The following is a 24,547-nucleotide window of genomic DNA, read 5'->3' as shown; positions in this document are numbered from 1 at the left end:
GCATGAATACAATATACTGAGTAGAAAGATATACGATGTAGAAATGTGCTATTACAGTAACATAATAATGTAATGTGAGTAACAGCTTCCTCATTCTACTCCACTGCACGGCTGAGCTGCTGGATTTTGGCCACCTCAGCTACAAATCAGATGTAGTTACTTCCTCTCCTTCAGTCCATGTGAGTTCTTTCACAGCTTCTGTTGCAATCTGGGGTGGATTGTGTTTCCCCAACACCGTGCACTGTGTGATATAAGAGTTCCTGAAGTAGGAAGTGAAGGTGATTGTGGACTCTGGAGAACATGGAGACATCAGTGGATCAGACGAGGGATGGAGTCTCATTCACCCAGAGCAACCCTCTGTTTGACATGTCACACAGCAGCACTGACCTCTACAGCTTCCAGCCTGACGGTGAGTGTCTCACAACAAACACATTGAGCTGCTATTGGCACTTGTGAGAGAAAACATGGTAACCCGATGGATCGGATTTTATTATAGGAACATGCCGACTTTAATTGAGTACATGGACACAACAACTCAACTCATTTGCTGCAGCATGTTAGAACCTGATAGGTTGTAACTTGTGAATACTTGAGTATAACTCCTCAACAGGAGTATAATGATTTATGATGATGACACAAAACATGGATTAATTTCTAAACACTTTCTAATGATAGAATTGGTCGAATGTAATCTATAAATGTTGAATTACCTTTGTTAAACTGGGTCTAATAATGAGAAGCTCTGGGTCTTATTCTATTTACATGTATACAGTTGCATGGTGAGGGCCTTGTCCACCAAATGAAGACTTTCAGCCTCTCGTACAAGCAGGCATGAACTAACTTCATTATATTGAGGAGGAGAATATCCCATTGTTTAGTTTCGTCCACATAAACGTGGAAAGAGATCAAGAAAGACTATTAAGCATATAAATAGAAAATAAGATGAACTTATCCTTGAGGCACTCCAGAGACAATCAAAACAAAAGAATCAGTTTCCTGTAAAGTTTCACTGTTTCCTTCTTCAGCCTTTCGATGATGCACCTGTGGGCTTTGATTGGCCAGCTGCTTAATGCTGACACCTCTTTAGTATTTTGACAGTGATAAACATTGTTTATTTGTATTTATAAGACTTCAGTGTATGATAGTTATGGCAGCAATCCAAACATAAGGCCATGTTGTCAGGGGACTAACTGTAACCCTTTACTGTGAAGTAAGAAAATATTTCCAAATGTTTTCAACATCAAACAATATGTTAATTAAAGCATCTCCCTCCATACAAAGAAAGTAATGAATTACCAAGAGAGTTTAAATTCTCCTCCCGCCTTCGCAGCTTTTGGTATTTCTTTTTCGAAATGATACTTTGACAAACCAACCTTACAGCAGTGACGCACTAAACAAGCCTCCGTCACAGCAGATGTTTCAGTAGGTGGAACGAGCAGTTCATATTAGTCAAGCCTGAGCTATTACTGTTGTGGTAGGTCAACATGTCTGCTACATAGACATCTGTTGTAGACCCACATCGTTCCTTAAAGGAACAGTGTGTAACATTTAGAGGGCTTAATTGGCAGAAATGGGATATATTATCACAACAATGCAAATGACCTGAAGCTTAGATAACGCCATGTATCTACATAGGGAGCGACGGAGTCCATCATGTTGCACCTCCAAGTTTCTACAGTAGCCCATAGCGAACAAACTAGCTGCAGTCAGAGCCGTTCACCTTCTGAGTTATCTGCATAAAGGGCCACAACCGGGATTTAAAGGGCCAGTGCAACATATTTAAAGACCGGAGTCTTGATAAGCCGCAACCTTACTGGTGCTTTCTGTTGATACTTTTTATATTTTGGTGTCCCTTATTATCACGTTGCAGCATGCATCTCCTCTGCTCTCTCTGTCGGGGCAACACACACACACACACACACACACACACACACACACACACACACATAGACACTACAACACGCACACGGAGGTGAGCAGAGGTGCAGTGCTGCGGTGGAGATATTAAAGGGAACCAGGTGAAGTGAAGATCATTAGGGCCCGAGCACCGACGTAGTCGGAGCAGAGGACCTATTGTATTTCTAATGTTTTTTCTTATTATTCTTCTTCTTCTTATTTTTGCACTTTCATGGCAAAAAGGAGGTGCTTGGGATATTGGGAATTTTGTGAAATTTGGCACGTAAACCAAACAGGAAGTCGGCCATTTTTACTTTTATGACGTTGTTTGACCGTTTCAAGGCGTCATACTTTAACGAACTCCTCCCAGAGATTTGACCCGATTGACTTCAGATTCGGCTAGTCTGCTCTTGAGACCTTGGCAGTGAAAGTTACTCAAAGATCAAAAAGTTATCGAACTATGTGGCCGTGGCGTGGCGTCAAAGAAACACCATTCGCCACGAAACAGGAAGTTGTTGTAACTCGGCCGTACATTGTCGAATCTGCTCCAAATCTCTCATATGTCATAACATCCTGACCCGGAACACATCTATATGATAATTTAGAATCATAGTGATAGCGCCACCTAGTGGCAACCGGAGGTTGTACGCTGCGTACTTTGACATCCTGCTCCTCACAGATTAATCAGATCCCTCTCAAATGTTGTCAAACAAGCCTTAAGACCTTGATAATGCTTCGTTGTGAAGATTGTAAGAAGTTACTGAAGGGCGGCGACGTGGCGGCTCGGCGAATTTCGATCCTTCGCCATGAACGAATAAACTGATGTAACTCGACTCCACATCATCAGATCTTTACCAGATTTCACATGCTTGATTAGACTCCAGGCCTGAAGACATCTGCAGGCCAATTTTGAATCATAGTCATAGCGCCACCTACTGGTAACAGGAAGTTAAAGTCTTTATACTTTGGCTTGTTTCTCTTAGTAGGTCAATCAAATCAATATCAAATTTGTTCCAGACAAACACAAGAAGTTCATAATGCCAGATCATGAAGCTTTTGATGTTTGCGTCGAACGCCATTGCCGCGGCGATGCAGTCTTCGCCGTTAACAACGAAGGTCATTTTGAGAGGCTAAAAATGCTCGAAACATAAGCAAACTTGGCAAGTAGATTAAAAGGCCGAAATGTAGTTACAGAATATGATTTTATTGGTTCAGAGTGGCAAAATCGGCTCAATAGCGCCCCCGACAAAATTTCGATGAAGCAGCCCTCGCAGTATGTTTGACCTAGATGTATGACATTTGGTAGGAACTTGTATCACATATGGACTTCAATAAAAGTCTCTTGGGGCCATGCTCTAAACCCAACCGGAAGTCAGCCATTTTGCATTTCTTATGAATTTCTAGTGTCGTTTTTGTCATTTCCAGGCGCTGCACTTTAACGAACTCCTCCTAGGGAATTAATCAGATCAACTTCAAATTTGGTCGGTACAGTCTAAAGACCTTTGTGATGAAAAGTTACTCAAAGCTTGTTGTTTCGTGAAAAGCTGTTGCCGTGGCGACGCATTCTTCACCGTGAAATATTCAGGTGTTTTGAGGGGCTAAAAATGCTCAAAACATAAGCAAACTTGGCATACACATTTAAAGCCCAAAATGTTGTTATCTAATGTGATTTTAATGCTTCAAAGTGGCAAATCGGCTCAATAGCGCCCCCTACAAAATTTCGACGAAGCAGCCCTCGCAGTACGTTTCACCTAGATGTATGAAATTTGGGAGGAACATGTATCACATATGAACTTAAATAAAAGTATATTGGGGCCATGCTCTAAACCTGCATGCAGTGTCTGATGGTCACAGAACTGAATGGCAGCATCAACCAGAGTCCTCGCGCCGTCCAACGGTCGCGGACGTTCTCGGCCGCGCAGGCCGGAGTCCCGCCGCCACCCCGACGTGCATATTGCGAGGGCCCGCTCATCGCTGCTCGCAGCTTTAATTCAAGTTGAAGACAACTATATGCGCTGTTCAACAAGCATGAACATGTTTACAGACATGAACGCTTGGAGGGGAAAGGTGAGCGGATGGATGTGTTGTTGCTTGCTATCTGCAACGCCACCACTAGATGGCTCTAAATCTCACAATAAAAAGTTCAAAAGTGATCTTCAGGTTGAAGATCTATATTCCATTCAATTCAATTACATTTGTACAGACCAATATCACAAATCACAAATTTGGCTCAAAGGACTTTACAAATTGTACAGAATATGGCTTCCTCTGTATGCAACAAACACAGCTCTGCATAAAAGACACAAATACACAATAATAACACAAGATCAGAATCAGAATCAGAACCGTTTATTGCCAAGCAACTTTTCACCTGCAAGGAATTTGTCGTGGCGGAAGGTGCATAACATTCAAGAATAAACAATAACATGAACTATCACATGACACTTAACTATCAAATAACACTTAACTATCAAATAACATTTAACTGTCAAAGAACACTTAACTATCACATGACACTTAACTATCAAATAACACTTAACTATCAAATAACATTAAACTATCAAATAACACTTAACTGTCAAACAACATTTAACTATCAAATAACATTTAACGATCAAATAACATAAACTATCAAATAACATAAACTATCAAACAACATTAAACTATCAAATAACATAAACTATCAAATAACATTAAACTATCAAATAACACTTAACTGTCAAACAACATTTAACTATCAAATAACATTTAACGATCAAATAACATAAACTATCAAATAACATAAACTATCAAACAACATTTAACTATCAAATAACACTTACCTATCAAATAACATGAACTATCAGATAACATATAACGATTAAATAACACTTAACAATCAAATAACACTTAACTATCAAATAACATTTAACTATCAAATAACACTTACCTATCAAATAACATGAACTATCAGATAACATATAACGATTAAATAACACTTAACAATCAAATAACACTTAACTATCAAATAACATTTAACTATCAAATAACACTTACCTATCAAATAACATGAACTATCAGATAACATATAACGATTAAATAACACTTAACAATCAAATAACACTTAACTATCAAATAACATTTAACTATCAAACAACATAAACTATCAAATAACACTTAACAATCAAATAACACTTAACTATCAAATAACATTTAACTATCAAACAACATAAACTATCAAATAACATTTAACAATCAAATAACATATAACTGTCAAATAACACGTAACTATCAAATAACAAACTATCAAATAACATAAACTATCAAATTATATTTAACTATCAAATGACATTAAACTATCAAATACCATTTAACTATCAAACAACATAAACTATCAAATAACATTTAACTATCAAATAACATATAACTATCAAAGAACATTTAACAATCAAATTACATAAACGATCAAATAACACTTAACTATCAAATAACACTTAACTATCAAATAACATTTAACTATCAAATAACACTTAACTATCAAATAACATTTAACTATCAAATAACATTTAACTATCAAATAACATTTAACAATCAAATTACATAAACGCTCAAATAACACTTAACTGTCAAATAACACTTAACTATCAAATAACATAAACTATCAAATAACATTTAACTATCAAATAACATTTAACTATCAAATAACATTTAACAATCAAATTACATAAACGCTCAAATAACACTTAACTGTCAAATAACACTTAACTATCAAATAACATAAACTATCAAATAACACTTAACTATCAAATCACATTTAACCATCAAATAACATTTGACTATCAAATAACATATAACTATCAAATAACACTGAACTATCAAATCACATTTAACCATCAAATAACATTTGACTATCAAATAACATTTAAGTATCAAATAACATTTAACTATCAAATAACATTTAACAATCAAATAACATTTAACAATCAAATTACATAAACGATCAAATAACATTTAACTATCAAATAACATTTAACAATCAAATTACATAAACGATCAAATAACATTTAACTGTCAAATAACACTTAACTATCAAATAACATTAAACGATCAAATAACATTTAACTATCAAATAACATTTAACAATCAAATTACATAAACGATCAAATAACACTTAACTGTCAAATAACACTTAACTATCAAATAACATTAAACTATCAAATAACATTTGACTATCAAATAACATTTAACTATCAAATAACACTTAACTATCAAATAACATTTAACAATCAAATAACATTTAACTATCAAATAACATTTAACTATCAAATTGCAGTAGTCCAAGCGGGAGGTGACAAATGCATGGACCAGGGTTTCAGCAACAGACTCCGAGAGTGACGGTCGGAGTCTGGCAATGTTCCGGAGATGGAAAAAGGCAGTTTTGGTGACGGACTTGATGTGGGACTTGAAGGAAAGGGTGGAGTCCAGGATGACACCCAGGTTGCGGACTTCAGGAGATGGGGAGATGGAGCAGCCGTCAACCTCGAGGATGAAGTCACCAACCTTCCGGAGCAGCGCCTTGGGTGGGATGACAGAGTCAGTGGGGGACCCGGGCTCTGTTCATGAGCCCGAATGCCGACGGGAAGAAACTGTTTGTGTGGTCTTAGTTCTGATGGACCGCAGCCTCCTGCCAGATGGAAGGGGCACAAATAGATCATGTCCAGGTTGGGAGGGGTCAGCAACAATCTTTCGTGCTCGCTTCAGGGTCCTTGAAGCGAACAGGTCCTGGAGGGACGGCAGATTGCAGCCAAGATACAGGGATATGATATAATACACATAGAACACTTTTTAACACATACAAACACACTTGAAAAAACACAAGTCAATTAATAAGTAAACGTCTTAAAAGTATTTAATAAGAAATGTGGGTGCATGTGAAAATAAAATTATTAATGAGCTCATTGTTTTAGTGGTGGTAAAGTGGATTGTCATCAAATAATTAGACATGACTCATATTATTTAAAAACCTTCTAACCTCAGAAGGAGTGATTTAACTGCTGGCGTATTAAGTCTGACCACGTTTAGGAGATGTTTCAATCGGAGTTGAATATGACAACAGGCTCCCCGTGGAATTGAAATTTGGGGCTATTTTGAAAAAGTTAAAGAATTAATCGTTGTATCTTTGATGTAAATTCCCAAACTAATTTGGATGAATAGACTTTTTCAAAGCAGATGTTTGACATCAAAGCGGAAGTGTTACGAACAATAAAGATGACTCTGTTCTATCTCAGAGTCAGCCAGTGTGACAGTGAGCTGCGTGAACAATACCAGGATATGAAACTGAAGCTGCTCAATAGAATTCAGCCATTTTATAATTTACACCTGAGCATTTCAAAATGTCTTTGTGATAAAGGCCTATATAACACCAGACACCGCTGTCAACGGCTCCACATGGACAAGTCAGTTTGGTTTAGCCAGTAGCAATAAAGAATACATCCGCCAATCAGTCAAGTTGCAGTTACATCTAAACATCGAACAAAAAGTTCGTAAATTTGTGTTTGGTAGATTATTTCTCTGTTGTAACTGATTCTTGGCAATAAATGTGATACCGTTGGAAAGCCTGTTTATTTACCTTTCAAACACATTCATAAGGAACATGCATTTGTGGGATGAGCAGCACAGCTGAGTATGTGCGTTGCGCCCATGAACAATTTGCCAAATCTTCTCTGCCAAACAGCTTATTCCGCTGTTGCTATCGACCGTCAGGCCCGTTTGCGCCGGTGTCGGCAACACCTGCACCGGAACCTGAACATGTGGAGGAACGTTATGAGTCCATGAGGTTTATGAGCGATGAGTCCAGATTCTGCATAAGGAAGTTGGATCGTAGGATCACAGTGTGGAGGAGACGGGGAGAACGCTATGCTGATTGCTGCACCGATGGAGGAACACCTTCTGGTGGAGGCAGTGTGATGGTGTCTCCATCACTGGAACAACGAGGCTCGTCTTCAAACTTTGCAGATAACAAAATCTCTCAACATGTTAATAGAACATGTAACTCACATCATTTTATCAACACATATATGCCAGACATAAAACACACAAGACTTTTAATGATGTTATTAGATATTTATTCCTTCAATGCATTATTCTGGTGATAAAGTTAGACAATGTGCTAAAAAGGAACAGCTGACAAGTGATGTTCATGTCATATCTGATCCATTTCAGTTTATTATTCTACACAAAAGTTGAATCTCAAATATATGACACAACACTATCAGCGCTTTGTTCACATTACAAGGCTACTAATCGGCTTAACGAGCCTCCACGAGCCTTTTAAAACATGTCTATGAAACGGGGTTGTTGCAACGCCTTCAATTATGGAGACATCTACTCTAATTGTTGGTAATGTTCTGGTAGTTGTAGCCCACTTATAGGGTAGCACATTCTGGTTGTATAACCGATGTGAGGAAATGGAAAGAATGAGATAGCCCGTGAACTCCGCCCAAATGCATTTAGTGATGCGGAAATGGCAGTAAAAATGGCCGGGAATGTTCATTTCTACACAAACCCGCTCATCTCACGATTTATAGATCAGCCCAGTTGTGAATTGTGTCAGGATGGTTTTCCATTTCTTAAATAGTGTGTCCGCAGATACAGGACAGCTGTTTGCCTAATCACTCTCAATCACTTTGGTTTTGTGTCACTTTCATGAAATTTCTGCCAACAAAAATAATTCTCACTAGGTTTTCATTGTGATTGACAGCTGACAATTTCCACTAGTTGTCCAAATATGTTGTGCTCAGAGCGTTGCAAATGTATGAAAGCGTTCGCATCTGCTGGATGAACCAGGCTGCTTGTTGTCACCTCAATGATCGTCCAAGGATACAAGTGTGCTGCAGGAGTTTGATCCCATTCTGGTGCGTTGATGCAGTTTCCTGTTTGTGTTTCAGATCTGAAGCCGGCACGGCCCAGAAGACACTGGTGTTTTATTGTGATTGTTGTTTTCCTCATCTTGCAGACCTTCCTTAATGCTTTTCTCATTCATAAAGGTATGACTGCTTACAGATGTTATGATTTGTTGACACATATATTTAAATGTGATGTATTGAAGAGGAACATATTTCTATGCCAGTTTGTACTCTGGATATTTGTTTCACTAACTCAAACTGATGTCATTATGCAGGCCTGCTGATGAAACATGCTTGTTGTTTTTCTCCTCTGTCCCAGTTATCACGTTGGAGTCGAATCCCAGGTTGGAAAAGCTGACGTCCAATCCCATCCAATCTCATGATGACCACATCCAAACTCTCCTCCACAACAACAGTGAAGAAACCAAGACCCTGAAGGGCCATCTATGGGCCCTGGAGAGCCAGGTCCTCTTGCTGTTCATATGGAACATTTTACTGAACTTTTTACTTTTGTATATAGGTAGTACATGTTTATTGTTTCATTTTTACTTTAACTGTTTATCCAGTTTTTCAATGATAAAAAGTCGGTGAGGCCTATAGGAGTGAGATAAGAAGAACCATATCAATCTCATTCATGTGTGTGTGCTGACTAGAGTTGGAGTCTGAAGCCTATCTTAGAATAAAGACTGGAACTCGGAGGAATTAGCTTGGCCAGTCAGTGGGTTGTAGATTATGTATAATAATGGTCCCCATGCAACCCACTTACTCACCATGATTGGATAAGAGGCATGCCGTGTGTCACGTGCATAAAAGTGCCAGATCGGGCAACACTTCATCTGCCATCTAGCACATTTAACACTGAATGAGTCCGGGACGACTCAGATACATCTTGCAGATAGAAATGAATGAAAGGGCACAGAGAAGCCCTGCATGCCACTGCGCAGATGTCTGCCATTGTCATCCCTCTGAGGAAGGCCATGGATGAGGATAACGCTCTCTTGGAGTGCGCCCCAACACCCTGCAGAGGCTCCTCTCCTGCTGCGGTGCAGTTTGTGTGATGGCGTCACACAGCCAGTCAGACAAACGCTGCTTTGACAGAGCCACACCATGCGAGTGGCTTCTGTAATGAACGAACAGCGGCTGCTTCCTTCTTATGTTTCATGTGTGTACGACATACTGAGATGAAGCAGAGTCGTGGGACACTTCTGCCTCATTCAGATGGCAACTCACTGTGAACTGCACAGAAATAGCAAGTACCCTGCAGGATAAGTGCTAGCCCAACATCAACAGTGCCGAGGCATCGTTTGCAGCTCAGGTGAATGTCCGACATGTAGCCCATCTGGCCGCCAGTACAAGGACGGACACCGCTAGACCTCTTCGTCTTCATTACTTCTTCGCCTGTGGACTGCTTGTGAGCAGAATGATGGTTGCACGGCTGTTATATTTTGCAAGTGCAGCCGTAAGGGCACGGAAGAAGTCTTCACAACACAGCATGCGCAGGGGAAAGCAACAGCGCTGAGAAGGCGACGCCTGTTCGTTATCGGGCTGCCTGTGGCTCAGTGGGTACAGTGGATCGTCCAGTAATCAGGGGCGGACTGGCCATCGGGGATACCGGGGGAATCCCCGGTAGGCCGACGGGGTTTGGGCCGGTCTCTGACATCGCCGGCCCCGACTATATTATATGCTTCACAGAACACGTTCAATTGACTCTAATACCGAAAGTCAATAATCAGTGAAAACTGCATCAACAGTATAAACTGACATTATACTACTCCTCGCGATCCGAGGACGCCATAGCACGGCTGGACACTACGGTGCTTTTAAAAACTTTTCTCCATAACCGCGGTCTGCGCCGTGCGCTCGTGCCGGGCGACGGTCGGGGCGGGGCCGCGGAGGTGCGAATGGCCGCCGTAGACCGGCGAAATACAGGGGCGGCTCGACTGTCACGGCGTCCATGAATCGAGAAGGACTTCTTACTGGAACTGAAACGATGTACTGGGATTAAATTCTTTGTCAACAAAGAATTTGGTAAGTGACAAACTGCGTTTGTTTTTTTACATCTGCAGTAACGTTTTTATGAATAATATTTGATGGCTCGTGCTCTTGTGTGGTGGAATGCGTGGATCCGCTGCAGGTCTGCTGGATTGATGTGCTTTGTTGTCATATGAATATATGTGACTGGTTCTTATGACTTTGTGGCTGTCATTGTGTTAATTACGTTGATTTGACTATGCGAGTTACAAAGCGAGCTCAAACGTCTGGCACGACAGTGGGATAGGCTGAAGGCATCAGTATTTGAGGAGTACACAACCAAGACAACAGAACCCGGACCGGAGGATGCTGAAGATGAGGCTGAAGATGAGGCAGAGATGGTTTACAAAAAGTGCTCATCTTGCAAGGACTGTCCAATCTGTTGCTACCGAGTTCTGAAGCAGTACAACCTCCTGACAGATGCATACCACATCATAGGCCTTGCATACAGGTTCCTGATTATCCTCTCTGTCACACAGGTAGCATGCGAGCGAAGCTTTTCGACGCTGAAATATATCAAAAACAGGCTCAGGAGCTCGCTCTCTCAACAGCACCTGGAGGCTTTTATGTTGATGGCTACTCAGACAGATGTTTTGCAGATGCTGGACAGTGAGAAAATCATAGACGGTGTTGCAGAAAAGAGTGAGCTGCTGCAAAAACCGTGCATTGAGTGGGCAGCGCGCCGTGTATTGAGTGGGCCGGTCTGACAGTAACTCCCGGGCCACTTTTTCCCCCCAGTCCGCCCCTGCCAGTAATCACAAGGTTGGCAGTCCGTTGTGTATCTGTCACAGTTCAGCTCCACACCCTCCTCACGCTACTTGTCAGCCACTTTAATGGCAGACTGTCCAGCTCTATCGCCGACTGATCGAACCTGTTATGGAACCTGCCTTCCCCTGATCTACCGGTAAACCCACCAGCCTTCTGTTCCTGACTTAATTCTGATTAATTCTGATTAATTCTGCCCACTGTATCTGTGTCTCATTCTGTACCTGTTAAGTTTATAATGTAATAACATAAGCCAACGCTTCCTGGAGTCTCGTGTGCTGTATTTGGGTCCATATACAACCCGTCACAGTACTCAAAATTGTCCTTGAGTGAGACACCATGTTGCTCCCCGGGACGCTTCACAGCTGCCCACTGCTCCTACATACTTAGGGTGGGTTAAATGCAGATGTCAAATGTTATGTATGATCATTGAAAAAAAGTTTGTTTCAACCAAAACGTGCTAACTGACTGTTTAGCCAGAGGTGCTGCACAGAAGTAGACTATGGGCTGATGGCTACAATGTCTGGCATCTAACTCCCCCAAAACCACAAACTGTTCTTTTTCCATCTTTCCATTTGGGGCGAATTTAACAGCGTCAAATCTGTGTGATGATGCAAGAAAGAAAAAGTGTTTCGCTCTCTGTCTGAACACACTTTGTGTTGGTCAATGTATTTTGCAAATGTTCATTTAATTGCTGAGATCGTGTTTTACAACATTAACACAACCGTTTCTGTTGGTTTACCTGACAACAGGTCAGCAGCCTGTGTGGAGAGGAGGGTCAGCTGGGCAGGCTGCTGTCTGACCTGAACCTGCTCAACACCAGCACCCACAACCTGGAGGGCAAAGTGACAACCATCAGCCTCATACCAGGTACACACACATCTGTGTATTCTGTTGAATGTGTTGTAACTCTGCTCTGTTGTTCATTCTGTACACATGACGTCTATCAGTCTTCGGTCCATCCTGATAGAGGACCCTCCTCTCTGCTCCCCCTCTGGTCTTTCCTGTTCTCATGTGAGGGTTCCGGGTCAGAGGATGTCATATGTGTACAGATTATAAAGCCCTCTGAGGCAAATTTGTGATTTGTGATTTTGGGCTGTACAAAAATAAATTGAATTGAATCTGTTTGTGTGCGAGAGTATATACTTGAAGTCACAATGTCAGGAAAATGAGCATTTATCACAAAGAGCATTCTGTGGTTTTAGCATATTGAGGAAGGATTTTAGGTTTAAGGCTGACTGTTAAGGTTAAGCTGCAAAGCATAAAACTGTAACAACCTGGACAGAATTTGAAGGGCAGAGTTCATCAACCTGGCCATTGTTGTGTGTGTGTGTGTGTGTGTGTGTGTGTGTGTGTGTGTGTGTGTGTGTGTGTGTGTGTGTGTGTGTGTGTGTGTGTGTGTGTGTGTGTGTGTGTGTGTGTGTGTGTGTGTGTGTGTGTGTGTGTGTGTGTGTGTGTGTGTGTGTGTGCCCGCCCTCAGGACCTCCGGGAACAGATGGGCATACAGGCACGCCCGGAGAGAGAGGCATCAAAGGTGAGTCATGGAGAGAGGAGTTAAAGCTGAAGTTAAAATCAGTTACATATGAAAAGTGTGGTCAGCATCTCAACAATAACCAGATTTGATGGTCTGATATTAGAGTGGAGAAATCAGTTTAGAGCCTCGAGCCAACCTCTGAGCTCATGAAACCACCAAACGAGAAGTGAATCTGGTTTTAGCTGATACAGCAAAGCTGTGTACGTGTTCAGGAAGCATTAGCTTTCAGCTGCTGGTCTGCCAATGATCCTGGCGTTGATGACCTGTCATCTCTTGTCAGACGTCTGATGAAAACGGGCTGATAAAGAGGCTGCAGCCATTATTTCACACCCTCACAACTTAGTCAGTACACTGACGTTTACGACATGAGACCCTATCAGGGCTGGACTTTTACCCTTGCTGACAAATGACCAAATATTTAGATAAATGAATAAAGATTCAGTATATCCGTACCAGACTGATTATCTTGCAGTGTAGAGAAGGGTTTGCAACAATAGGCCATCTTGTGATTAACTTACAGAAGATCAAATGAAAGAGTGAACTGAATCACGAAAGGGTGTAGGGTCTGCACTGGAGTCATGACCGTATGTTTCTAAAGATCCTGGCTCTGGCCCTAGCTCTAGGAAAACTAGTACCAACCTTACTTCGTCCCCAAACTGCCTCAGATTGCCATGCACTTTATATATTTGTGATCCTCATACGATGAGTCTTTAGGATTTTGGAGACATCGGTCAGACTGAAATGGGACAGACTGGTAGGTGTCACAACGGACGGCTGTCCAAGTCTGACCGGGAAAAATGTCGGACTTTTGAAACGTATGCAAGATAAAGTGACTGAAATCGACCCAGATCAGAAATTGGTATTTTTGCATTGTATTATACATCAGCATGTGTTGTGCAAGTCAGTGCTAAAAATGAAGCATGTTATTGATGTTGTAACTAAAATAGTTAACTTCATCAGGGCACGAGCATTGAATCACAGTTTGTTTCACTTTTGGAGGAGCATGAGACTGAACATAGTGACATTGGCTACCACACAGCTGTCAGATGGCTCAGCCTGGGCAAAATGCTAAAAAGATGATGGGAGCTGAAAGCAGAGATTCGAGAGTTCTTGTTGTTGGTTGGATGTTGGTTCTCTTTGGCTCTACCTACATATGTGAACAAACATTCTCAGTGATGAAGTTTACAAAATCCAGGTATAGATCCTCTCTCACTGATGATCATCTGGCAGCTGTGCTTCGCATCTCCACCTCAGACATTCAACCTGACTTTGATGCACTTGTGAAAGCCCAACAGAGACAAGATTTCTCTCACTGAACAAGAAAAAAGAACTGAGAAAAATCAAATGAGGTGGTTAGACTAGAAATGCTGGCATGTAAAGGCACCAATTAGCAGTGAACTGGGACACTTTCTTTGGAGGCCTTTTTCTCAAAATCACAGTTCAGTGACAATCGTTATAATATGATGTATCTTACTATTTGGAGTACAAAGACAATATTGTGGTGTCTTTAGAAAGCTAAGAACCTCTTTCCAACAGTATATGGAACTCAAAATGTGTTTTGGGGTGAATGTGCCTGAAAATGATCACTAATATGAGTCACAAATGGTAAAAATGTTCACATTTAGTTTGTTTTGGTGTTTTATTGAATAAATTACATTTTTTGTAAGGGAACCTCGTTTTTTCATTGCTTAATCATAACATGCAGTACTCTTACCAGTCTTACCAGCTTGTCAAAACAATGCTATATACTGCTTTTATAAATAAATATAATTAATATTATGCAGAATTGAGTTCAGCCTTTTGGCCTGGCCCTCCATAATATTTTCTGTTTCTCATGTGGCCCCATGGAAAAGATAATTGCCCACCCCTGGTATAGAGGGATGTAATGAGCGTTGTGGGCGTGTCAGTATAGAGGGATGTAATGAGCGTTGTGGGCGTGTCAGTATAGAGGGATGTAATGAGCATTGTGGGCGTGTCAGTATAGAGGGATGTAATGAGCATTGTGGGCGTGTCAGTATAGTGGGATGTAATGAGCATTGTGGGTGTGTCAGTATAGTGGGATGTAATGAGCATTGTGGGTGTGTCAGTATAGAGGGATGTAATGAGCATTGTGGGCGTGTCAGTATAGTGGGATGTAATGAGCATTGTGGGCGTGTCAGTATAGAGGGATGTAATGAGCATTGTGGGCGTGTCAGTATAGAGGGATGTAATGAGCATTGTGGGCGTGTCAGTATAGAGGGATGTAATGAGCATTGTGGGCATGTCAGTATAGAGGGATGTAATGAGCATTGTGGGCGTGTCAGTATAGTGGGATGTAATGAGCATTGTGGGCGTGTCAGTATAGTGGGATGTAATGAGCATTGTGGGTGTGTCAGTATAGAGGGATGTAATGAGCATTGTGGGCGTGTCAGTATAGTGGGATGTAATGAGCATTGTGGGCGTGTCAGTATAGAGGGATGTAATGAGCATTGTGGGTGTGTCAGTATAGTGGGATGTAATGAGCATTGTGGGCGTGTTAGTATAGTGGGATGTAATGAGCATTGTGGGCGTGTCAGTATAGTGGGATGTAATGAGCATTGTGGGTGTGTCAGTATAGAGGGATGTAATGAGCATTGTGGGTGTGTCAGTATAGAGGGATGTAATGAGCATTGTGGGCGTGTCAGTATAGTGGGATGTAATGAGCATTGTGGGTGTGTCAGTATAGAGGGATGTAATGAGCATTGTGGGTGTGTCAGTATAGAGGGATGTAATGAGCATTGTGGGCGTGTCAGTATAGTGGGATGTAATGAGCGTTGTGGGCGTGTCAGTATAGTGGGATGTAATGAGCATTGTGGGCGTGTTAGTATAGTGGGATGTAATGAGCATTGTGGGCGTGTCAGTATAGTGGGATGTAATGAGCGTTGTGGGCGTGTCAGTATAGAGGGATGTAATGTGCATTGTGGGCGTGTCAGTATAGTGGGATGTAATGAGCATTGTGGGCGTGTTAGTATAGTGGGATGTAATGAGCATTGTGGGCGTGTCAGTATAGTGGGATGTAATGAGCCTTGTGGGCGTGTCAGTATAGTGGGATGTAATGAGCGTTGTGGGCGTGTCAGTATAGAGGTTTGTAATGAGCATTGTGGGCATGTCAGTATAGAGGGATGTAATGTGCATTGTGGGCGTGTCAGTATAGAGGTTTGTAATGAGCATTGTGGGCGTGTCAGTATAGTGGGATGTAATGAGCCTTGTGGGCGTGTCAGTATAGTGGGATGTAATGAGCATTGTGGGCGTGTCAGTATAGAGGGATGTAATGTGCATTGTGGGCGTGTCAGTGTAGTGGGATGTAATGCGCATTGTGGGCGTGTCAGTATAGAGGGATGTAATGAGCATTGTGGGCGTGTCAGTATAGAGGGATGTAATGAGCGTTGTGGGCGTGTCAGTATAGTGGGATGTAATGAGCGTTGTGGGCGTGTCAGTATAGAGGGATGTAATGAGCGTTGTGGGCGTGTCAGTATAGAGGGATGTAATGAGCATTGTGGGCGTGTCAGTATAGAGGGATGTAATGAGCATTGTGGGCGTGTCAGTATCGTGGGATGTAATGAGCATTGTGGGCGTGTCAGTATAGTGGGATGTAATGAGCGTTGTGGGCGTGTCAGTATAGTGGGATGTAATGAGTGTTATGGGCGTGTCAGTATAGAGGGATGTAATGAGCATTGTGGGCGTGTCAGTATAGTGGGATGTAATGAGCATTGTGGGTGTGTCAGTATAGTGGGATGTAATGAGCATTGTGGGCGTGTCAGTAGAGTGGGATGTAATGAACATTGTGGGCGTGTCAGTATCGTGGGATGTAATGAGCATTGTGGGGGTGTCAGTATAGTGGGATGTAATGAGCATTGTGGGCGTGTCAGTATAGTGGGATGTAATGAGCATTGTGGGCGTGTCAGTAGAGTGGGATGTAATGAGCATTGTGGGCGTGTCAGTAGAGTGGGATGTAATGAGCATTGTGGGCGTGTCAGTATAGTGGGATGTAATGAGCATTGTGGGCGTGTCAGTATAGTGGGATGTAATGAGCATTGTGGGCGTGTCAGTAGAGTGGGATGTAATGAGCATTGTGGGCTTGTCAGTAGAGTGGGATGTAATGAGCATTGTGGGCGTGTCAGTATAGAGGGATGTAATGAGCGTTGTGGGCGTGTCAGTATAGAGGGATGTAATGAGCGTTGTGGGCGTGTCAGTAGAGTGGGATGTAATGAGCATTGTGGGCGTGTCAGTATAGTGGGATGTAATGAGCGTTGTGGGCGTATCAGTATAGAGGGATGTAATGAGCATTGTGGGCGTGTCAGTATAGAGGGATGTAATGAGCGTTGTGGGCATGTCAGTATAGTGGGATGTAATGAGCGTTGTGGGCGTGTCAGTATAGTGGGATGTAATGAGCATTGTGGGCGTGTCAGTATAGAGGGATGTAATGAGCATTGTGGGCGTGTCAGTATAGAGGGATGTAATGAGCGTTGTGGGGCATGTCAGTATAGTGGGATGTAATGAGCGTTGTGGGCGTGTCAGTATAGTGGGATGTAATGAGCGTTGTGGGCGTGTCAGTATAGTGGGATGTAATGAGCGTTGTGGGCGTGTCAGTATAGAGGGATGTAATGAGCATTGTGGGCGTGTCAGTATAGAGGGATGTAATGAGCGTTGTGGGGCATGTCAGTATAGTGGGATGTAATGAGCGTTGTGGGCGTGTCAGTATAGAGGGATGTAATGAGCATTGTGGGCGTGTCAGTATAGAGGGATGTAATGAGCATTGTGGGCGTGTCAGTATAGAGGGATGTAATGAGCATTGTGGGCGTGTCAGTATAGAGGGATGTAATGAGCGTTGTGGGCGTGTCAGTATAGAGGGATGTAATGAGCATTGTGGGCGTGTCAGTATAGAGGGATGTAATGAGCGTTGTGGGGCGTGTCAGTATAGTGGGATGTAATGAGCGTTGTGGCCTCCAAGACCTAACATCGGAATTTTATTCGTTTACAATCTCGTTCAGCTGGACTTGCAAGGACGTGTGATTAAATGTATTCATATGATGCATGTGTGTAGTCTAAAGAAGTTCTAAACTCTGGACTTGGGTAGTGACCCCTGACTGGTGTACAGCCTTATCCAACGGCACTGTTTGTGTGCATTATTCAGCATGCTTCAGTAGTAGTGATGAGCAGCAGAAGATACAGTTCATCAGTAGATCACACACCTGTCATTCATTTTCTTTCAAGGTGACAGTGGTGTTGCTGGCCCTCTAGGACCAAAGGGTGAAATGGGACTCAAAGGCCAACCTGGGGTGCAGGGAGTTGCTGGTGAAGTTGGTGGGTTTCATTGCGATTATCTGTGGAATAATGTACTTGTTGTTATTATTATAGTTGTAGATATGTTTTTTTGAAAAGGAGCTTAAAACACAAAATGAGGCTCCATCAGAAACGGGTCTCCCATCCATAGTAGATGACATGCTGGAGGAAACTTCAGAGCTCACCAGAGCTGACGAATGAAAAACAAGCTGCAACATCCAGACAAAGCTGGACTCACTGATGTGACAAACTCTTTAAAATCGGTCTGCTTCAGGCAACGCATGGCAACTTCATTACTTTATTATAAAGCATCATAGACAATATTTGCAAACAATTTGGAATTTAAGTCACCTGGACCCTCGTGGTATCTTTGGTTTATCACCACATAACTGCAAAACGAATGACTTTCCCATCACCACAGCTGTGCTTTGTGTTTTGTGTTAATTATCAAAATGCTTAAATATTGCATTAAGGTTAAGCTTACTGTTGCTAAAGATCTACATGTTAACAGACACATTTGTTGCCACGGTTAGAGTTGCTTTGCTCTGATTGTCCTCATCAGCGGCACGTTTCTCTGGTCGAAGCGGACCCAGTGAATAAAGAGCATCGCGAGGGAAAGGGAGGCGCATGAGATGCTGCGTGGCAGTGAATGTTCTCCGGCAGCTGCTACGAGCAGCCGAACATCGGTCATTTGTCGTTTTTTAATGAACATATTTTATGGATAAATACGTTAAATAACTGTTTTTTAAAAAGTTCTCTTTCTATAAAAATAGCTTTATTATAACCAGGGCAGCGCTGAAGGGAAAAATGTGTGTTCAGGGAAAAAACGTGTTCCTGTGTGTGTAAATACTGAACGGCCACCAGATGACTTCACAGAGGTTCAGTTCCTCGATGGAAAATGTATCAGCAGATTGCAGTTATGAAATTATGAATTTCAGTTTCTCTTCCTCTTTTAAATTCTGGGTATCATCTGTTATATTGCTGACACAGCATGAAATGAATGAAACAATATGCACAGCTTGCATTTATGAAATATATATATATTTGCACCAAAACATGTGTGTGTGTGTGTGTGTGTGTGTGAATGCAGGTCCACTTGGGCTCCCAGGGGCCCCTGGGAATCAAGGACCAGGTGCAAGGGGAGAGAAGGGAGAACCCGGGGCCCAAGGTAAGGGTTTGGATATTTTAAAGAATTCATAGCACCACCGTGTAGTTTCTATCCACATGGTGGTGCTTGCCACTGACTAGGCATGGCGGGTCTCCCTGCTAACATAAAATAAAACGACATGTATCCTGACATAATGAGCCAATATTTCCTCTTTATTCGGCCAGGAAGACCATGAGATTTGTCATGTGTGTGCGTGCATTCGTGTGTACACCAAGCAAAACGTTAAAAATGTCACGTCAATGTCATAACTTCTTACATATCTTTCAACTTGAACTCTTACTACTAATACTAACTTCTGCTAGCTGCAGTCACACTAGCCCACTGACCAATCACAGCGCACGTTAATGCTGACGTACTTGTAGACCACCGCGAATGCTCTGACACGTCAAAGAATACGCCCAACATGTCAAACTAAAGATCTGATTGGTTGAACACGATGACAATCAACAACATCGTCTCCGTTCACTTAAAGTGCACATGATGCACTTGAGAGTCTGCAGCCTCTGGCTCTGTTCTACCTAGAGACACAGAGGTGAGATCTGATTGGATAAAAGCTCTACTTAAAACAAGCTGCACTGGAAGCAGAGCAACTGAGGAAGACAGCAGCTGTGCAATGAGAACATGAGATAATGGGAAATATTATCATACATGGAGTGTATTTAAGAACAATTATTAAATGATAAAATAGATATAACTTTGTGATTCTGTTTAGGCCAGCAGAGAAGGCTTTGCAGGCCCTGACAGCCACCACTGCTGTAGACTGATTTCACTGTCATGGACTCCGGGTGCTTAAGAGTGAAACTTCGTCTCATGATGAACACATCCATGCTTGTTGTGTTTTTATTCCAGGGTGCTTCAGTTAGCACTGACTCAACTGCTGCAATCATATTTAACGTTATGGTCCAGTGATTCAAAACATGTTTTGGTTGACGATCAAAGCTCTAAACATGACTTAACTTTAAACTATAGATTTAATCTACTCACGTTTATTTATTGGCTACATATCAGTGATGTCCAGCAACTGTCTTTGAAGAGATATCATGTTGTTGTCCTCAGGTATAAGTGGACCCCCTGCTTTCAATGGAACTGAAGGTGAGTGTGTACTAACCGAACAGGTTTCTTCCATATGTGATTTATTGTGCAAAGCATTTGAAATGACAGAAAACATCAAATAACAACTCGGTGGAAAGAAACTTTTCCTCCCAAATATACTGAAAGAATGGCGTGTACCAAACCAAAGGTCCAGAACCGAACTGTTCAATACAAACACACATATTGTTACAACCCTAATCTCAACACATCAACGACAACATAAGCATCAGAATCAGAAGGTCTGCGGTTCAACTCCAGGCTGCTCCAGTCCGCATGTCGAAGCGTCCTCGGGCAAGATACCGAAAAGAATGCGTATGAATATATTTCTCTCATGTACACACAGCTTTAGTGGTGAATCTATGCAAGCTTCTGGCCCCAGGTCTGTGTTTCACTGTGAAAGAGTCGAGTAGATGTTGACGTATGTAATCACTCAGCCGTTGGTGAGTTACAGAAGATAAAGACGATGAGCCTTCTGTACTGTGTAACATCTTCAGTTGATGGATTCAGTTCATACCAGTTGGAAGATTATTTGAACATTTTTCCTCCACAGGTCGTCCTGGACCACCAGGTCCCAAAGGAGACAAGGGAGACCAAGGAACCCCACCAGAGTGTAAGTCATCACATGACTGACCTGAGAGCAGTGTTGAGAACAAGAGATATTTTCAAAAGCTACTACTAACGAAAACAAACTGCTAAAATGCCACTTTGAATATGGAATACGTCTGACTTTAAACAGCTGTACGTTGTGTCACCACAGTAACTGTGCGTCTTGTGCCGGGGAGAGTCCGAGGGCGAGTGGAGGTGAAGCACAATGGCGTCTGGGGCACCGTGTGTGATGACGGCTTTGATACCGTGGATGGCAAGGTGATCTGTAAAATGCTGGGCTTCCAAACTGCCATTTCCACCTTCACTGCCAGCCCGGGTAAGAAGTCTCCATCACATCATGTCAGATGAGGAGGATCTGTTTCCCACAGCAGACATAGAAAGAGACAAATCAGTTCACATAATAATGACAGCAGCAGTGATATAATACAATTTCTCCATGAGCACACTGTGACGCTGACCCTCCCTCTACTTTCTCTCCTTTGTGGGCCAAACAAGAGAAGACAGGTTGTTAACAATCCAGCACTTTATCCAGACGACCGAAATCACTTTATTTGAACGAAAACGTGAGAAAACGTCTGTACACTGAAGGACAAGTTCACACTTTAGTCTGTAAGCATTCCTCCTGTCCAGCGCTCATCGACAGCACCAATGTGTGCTGTCGATGGAAGTACTGGACAGATGGTTAAACTGCTCTTTAACTTTTCCTCAAATAAGGTTTTTCAAACTGTATTTATTGAGACAGATCACAGTCGGCTACTGTAGACCCTTTCACAGACAGCGTCCTCAAAAATATTTGTGTGCATTTCAGCAATGGAAGAGACATTTTGAAGCAGCCATTGAGACGAGTTAGCAGCTTATACTCAATGAAAAGTGTTGCAGCATGTTTGGTTGTCACTCAGTTTCTACAGAATTCCCTCAGCACTGATTCAGAGCATCAGGTGTGTGGCCTTCAGTCGAATGCATCCGTTGTTGCTCGTAGTAACAGTAACTGGTTGGTGTCGATGATAAACAGACGAGTCTGTACTTTAAGAGGATTGAGGGCTTTCACGAGGACACCTTCATGTTCTGCTCAACGGCTCCCTTCACTACGTGCGACCACCAACGCATCCGGCTGAGTCACCGGTTAACACGGTCACTCGTTACAGCATAACGGAGCAGGAAGCATCGAGTGACTTGCATGCTTGTAACATTCCACGCTATATGTATATATCTGCTCCTGTATGGCCACTAGCGTCTGTATTCTAGCCACTCACTGAAAGCATCATCAACGGTTCCTTTCATGTTTGCTGCTTCATGCTCGTGCGTAGCTTGATAAGCTATTGCATTGTTTTGAACTTTAAAATGGTCTACACCGACTTTAATATTAGTAAATAAGTAATTACAAAACAAAATATAAAAGGAAGAAAAAATAACCTGTGTGAAAATACAAAATATCATAAACCAACAAATTATGATGTGACATTAAATGAAGCTACGCAGCAGTATATACTCTTCCTTTACCAGTAATATCTTCTACTTTTACTTACATACGATTTTGAATGCAAGATTGAACTTTTAACAGTAACTGTACCTTGTGGTTTCACTATTTGCACTGAAGTAAACGATGAAAGTACTTCCTCCACCACTGCTAACACGTAACCTTTGTTATTGCACTTTAATATCGAGAAAAGCATGTGATGAATGCATGTTTTCTTCTCACGGCTTCCTTCTGTAGGGGCTGGGAGGATCTGGCTGGATGAGCTCAAATGTTTAGGAACAGAGTCCGACATCTTCAGCTGCCGACACAAAGGAGTTGGTGTCAACAACTGCCAACACGACGAGGATGCCGGAGTGCACTGTGCCTAGACTGACACCACACCGAAGACCAACAACTCAAATGTGTTCCAAGCCTTGTACAGTTTAATAAGCATGCAGGGACAAGTGAACTGGCAGGGATCAGACACACACACACACACACATGTAAAGATATATACGCACACATTACATGCACACGGCTCACTGGCGATATAAGCATACAACAGTGCCACTATAATGATGTTCACAGCTGTATCTCATTACATATTCATAAAACACTGCATCAAACTGCATTCAGTTAGAAGTTTCACAATATTACTTCACACACCAGCCTAAATGACAGTGTACTGTCAACACAAAATCATGCTAATATCACTCAACAGGCATCATTTCTGCACTAACATCTCCCAATGAGGCTGCGCTGCGCCGTGTTGCGCTCTCCTCATTAATCATCCTCGTCCACTGGGCCGCTCTTCCTTTCAGTGACATGTTTGCCATCACCTTCCATCCATTACGCAACACCTGATTCTGCAAAGGTCAGCAAAGATGAAGCGCTCGGACAGGAGTCGTGCTGAGAAATGGTTTCTGACACGGCTCGGTCACGTTTTCCAAGTCTCAGGGAACATATTGATACTAATGTCGAGTTCACATCACAGACGAGACTTAAAGTAGTAATCACTTCGATTGTTTAAGAAGTTACCTTTTATGTCTGATATCACCTTCATAACTTCTATAAGGAAGCCCTGAGAGGCAAGTGATGTCTCTCCTGTGTTTATGAATAAAACAGCTCAACAAAGATCTCATTTAACTTCCTTGTCTTTGGCTATATTTTGCCAGGTGAAATCTTTTGTTTGTTTTTGAGGATCATTTGTTGTTGTAAGTGTTCTTGCCCATATTCCGAATAAGACTGAAAGATGAATGCTTTCTTTCATGTGGGTTTTAATTCCTCCATACACTCCAACAAAGGTACATATATCGTGTTAGCAAGTTATTTAAGAAAACATGAACGCTAACCCGAACCCATCCAACCATCCGTATCTAGCTGTCTGGAAGATATATGATTTATAAATCAGTTCAAATTCACCTTTCAATCAAATCAAATATAATTCAAAGTGCTTTACAAATGATTGACAACAGAAACAAGACAAAGATGGAGACTAGGTGAAGAGATTAATGCACACCAAATAAAGTTCATAGAAATAAACAAATCTACAGAATTATAACACTGAATAAATTGACCATGATGCAATAGGAAAACAAAAAATTTAAATCAATAAATAATTAAAATATGTATCAATACCAGCATAAAAAGACACAATACACTGTATAAATATAAATAATAGTAATAAGCAAAAATAATAAAAAGAAAACTATAAAAAATGTAATTATAAAACCCTTATTCATATTTTCAGAAACTCTCTAACAGTAAGTAGCGTCACTAAATGTTTTTGTTCTGTTTTCATACTTTTATGTAAA

The 24,547-nt window shown here is 41.8% G+C and overlaps 1 protein-coding gene across 1 annotated transcript; it reads left to right on the top strand.

The window, feature by feature from the left end:
• The first annotated feature begins 212 nt into the window (after positions 1–212).
• marco (macrophage receptor with collagenous structure) lies at positions 213–23,879 on the top strand. Its single transcript, XM_079276815.1, has 11 exons — positions 213–409; positions 8,823–8,921; positions 9,100–9,245; positions 12,329–12,446; positions 13,057–13,110; positions 18,343–18,432; positions 19,502–19,579; positions 20,636–20,671; positions 21,222–21,281; positions 21,429–21,593; positions 22,992–23,879. The coding sequence occupies exons 1-11, from the start codon at positions 301–303 to the stop codon at positions 23,120–23,122; spliced, it is 1,086 nt and encodes a 361-aa protein (XP_079132941.1). The 5' UTR covers positions 213–300; the 3' UTR covers positions 23,123–23,879.
• Positions 23,880–24,547: the final 668 nt, after the last annotated feature.

The sequence above is a fragment of the Melanostigma gelatinosum genome, assembly GCF_949748355.1.
Source record: "Melanostigma gelatinosum genome assembly, chromosome: 10".
NCBI lineage: Eukaryota > Metazoa > Chordata > Actinopteri > Perciformes > Zoarcidae > Melanostigma > Melanostigma gelatinosum.
The sequence above is the reverse complement of the archived record's forward strand: the minus strand, read 5'-3'. Positions and strand labels throughout refer to the sequence as shown.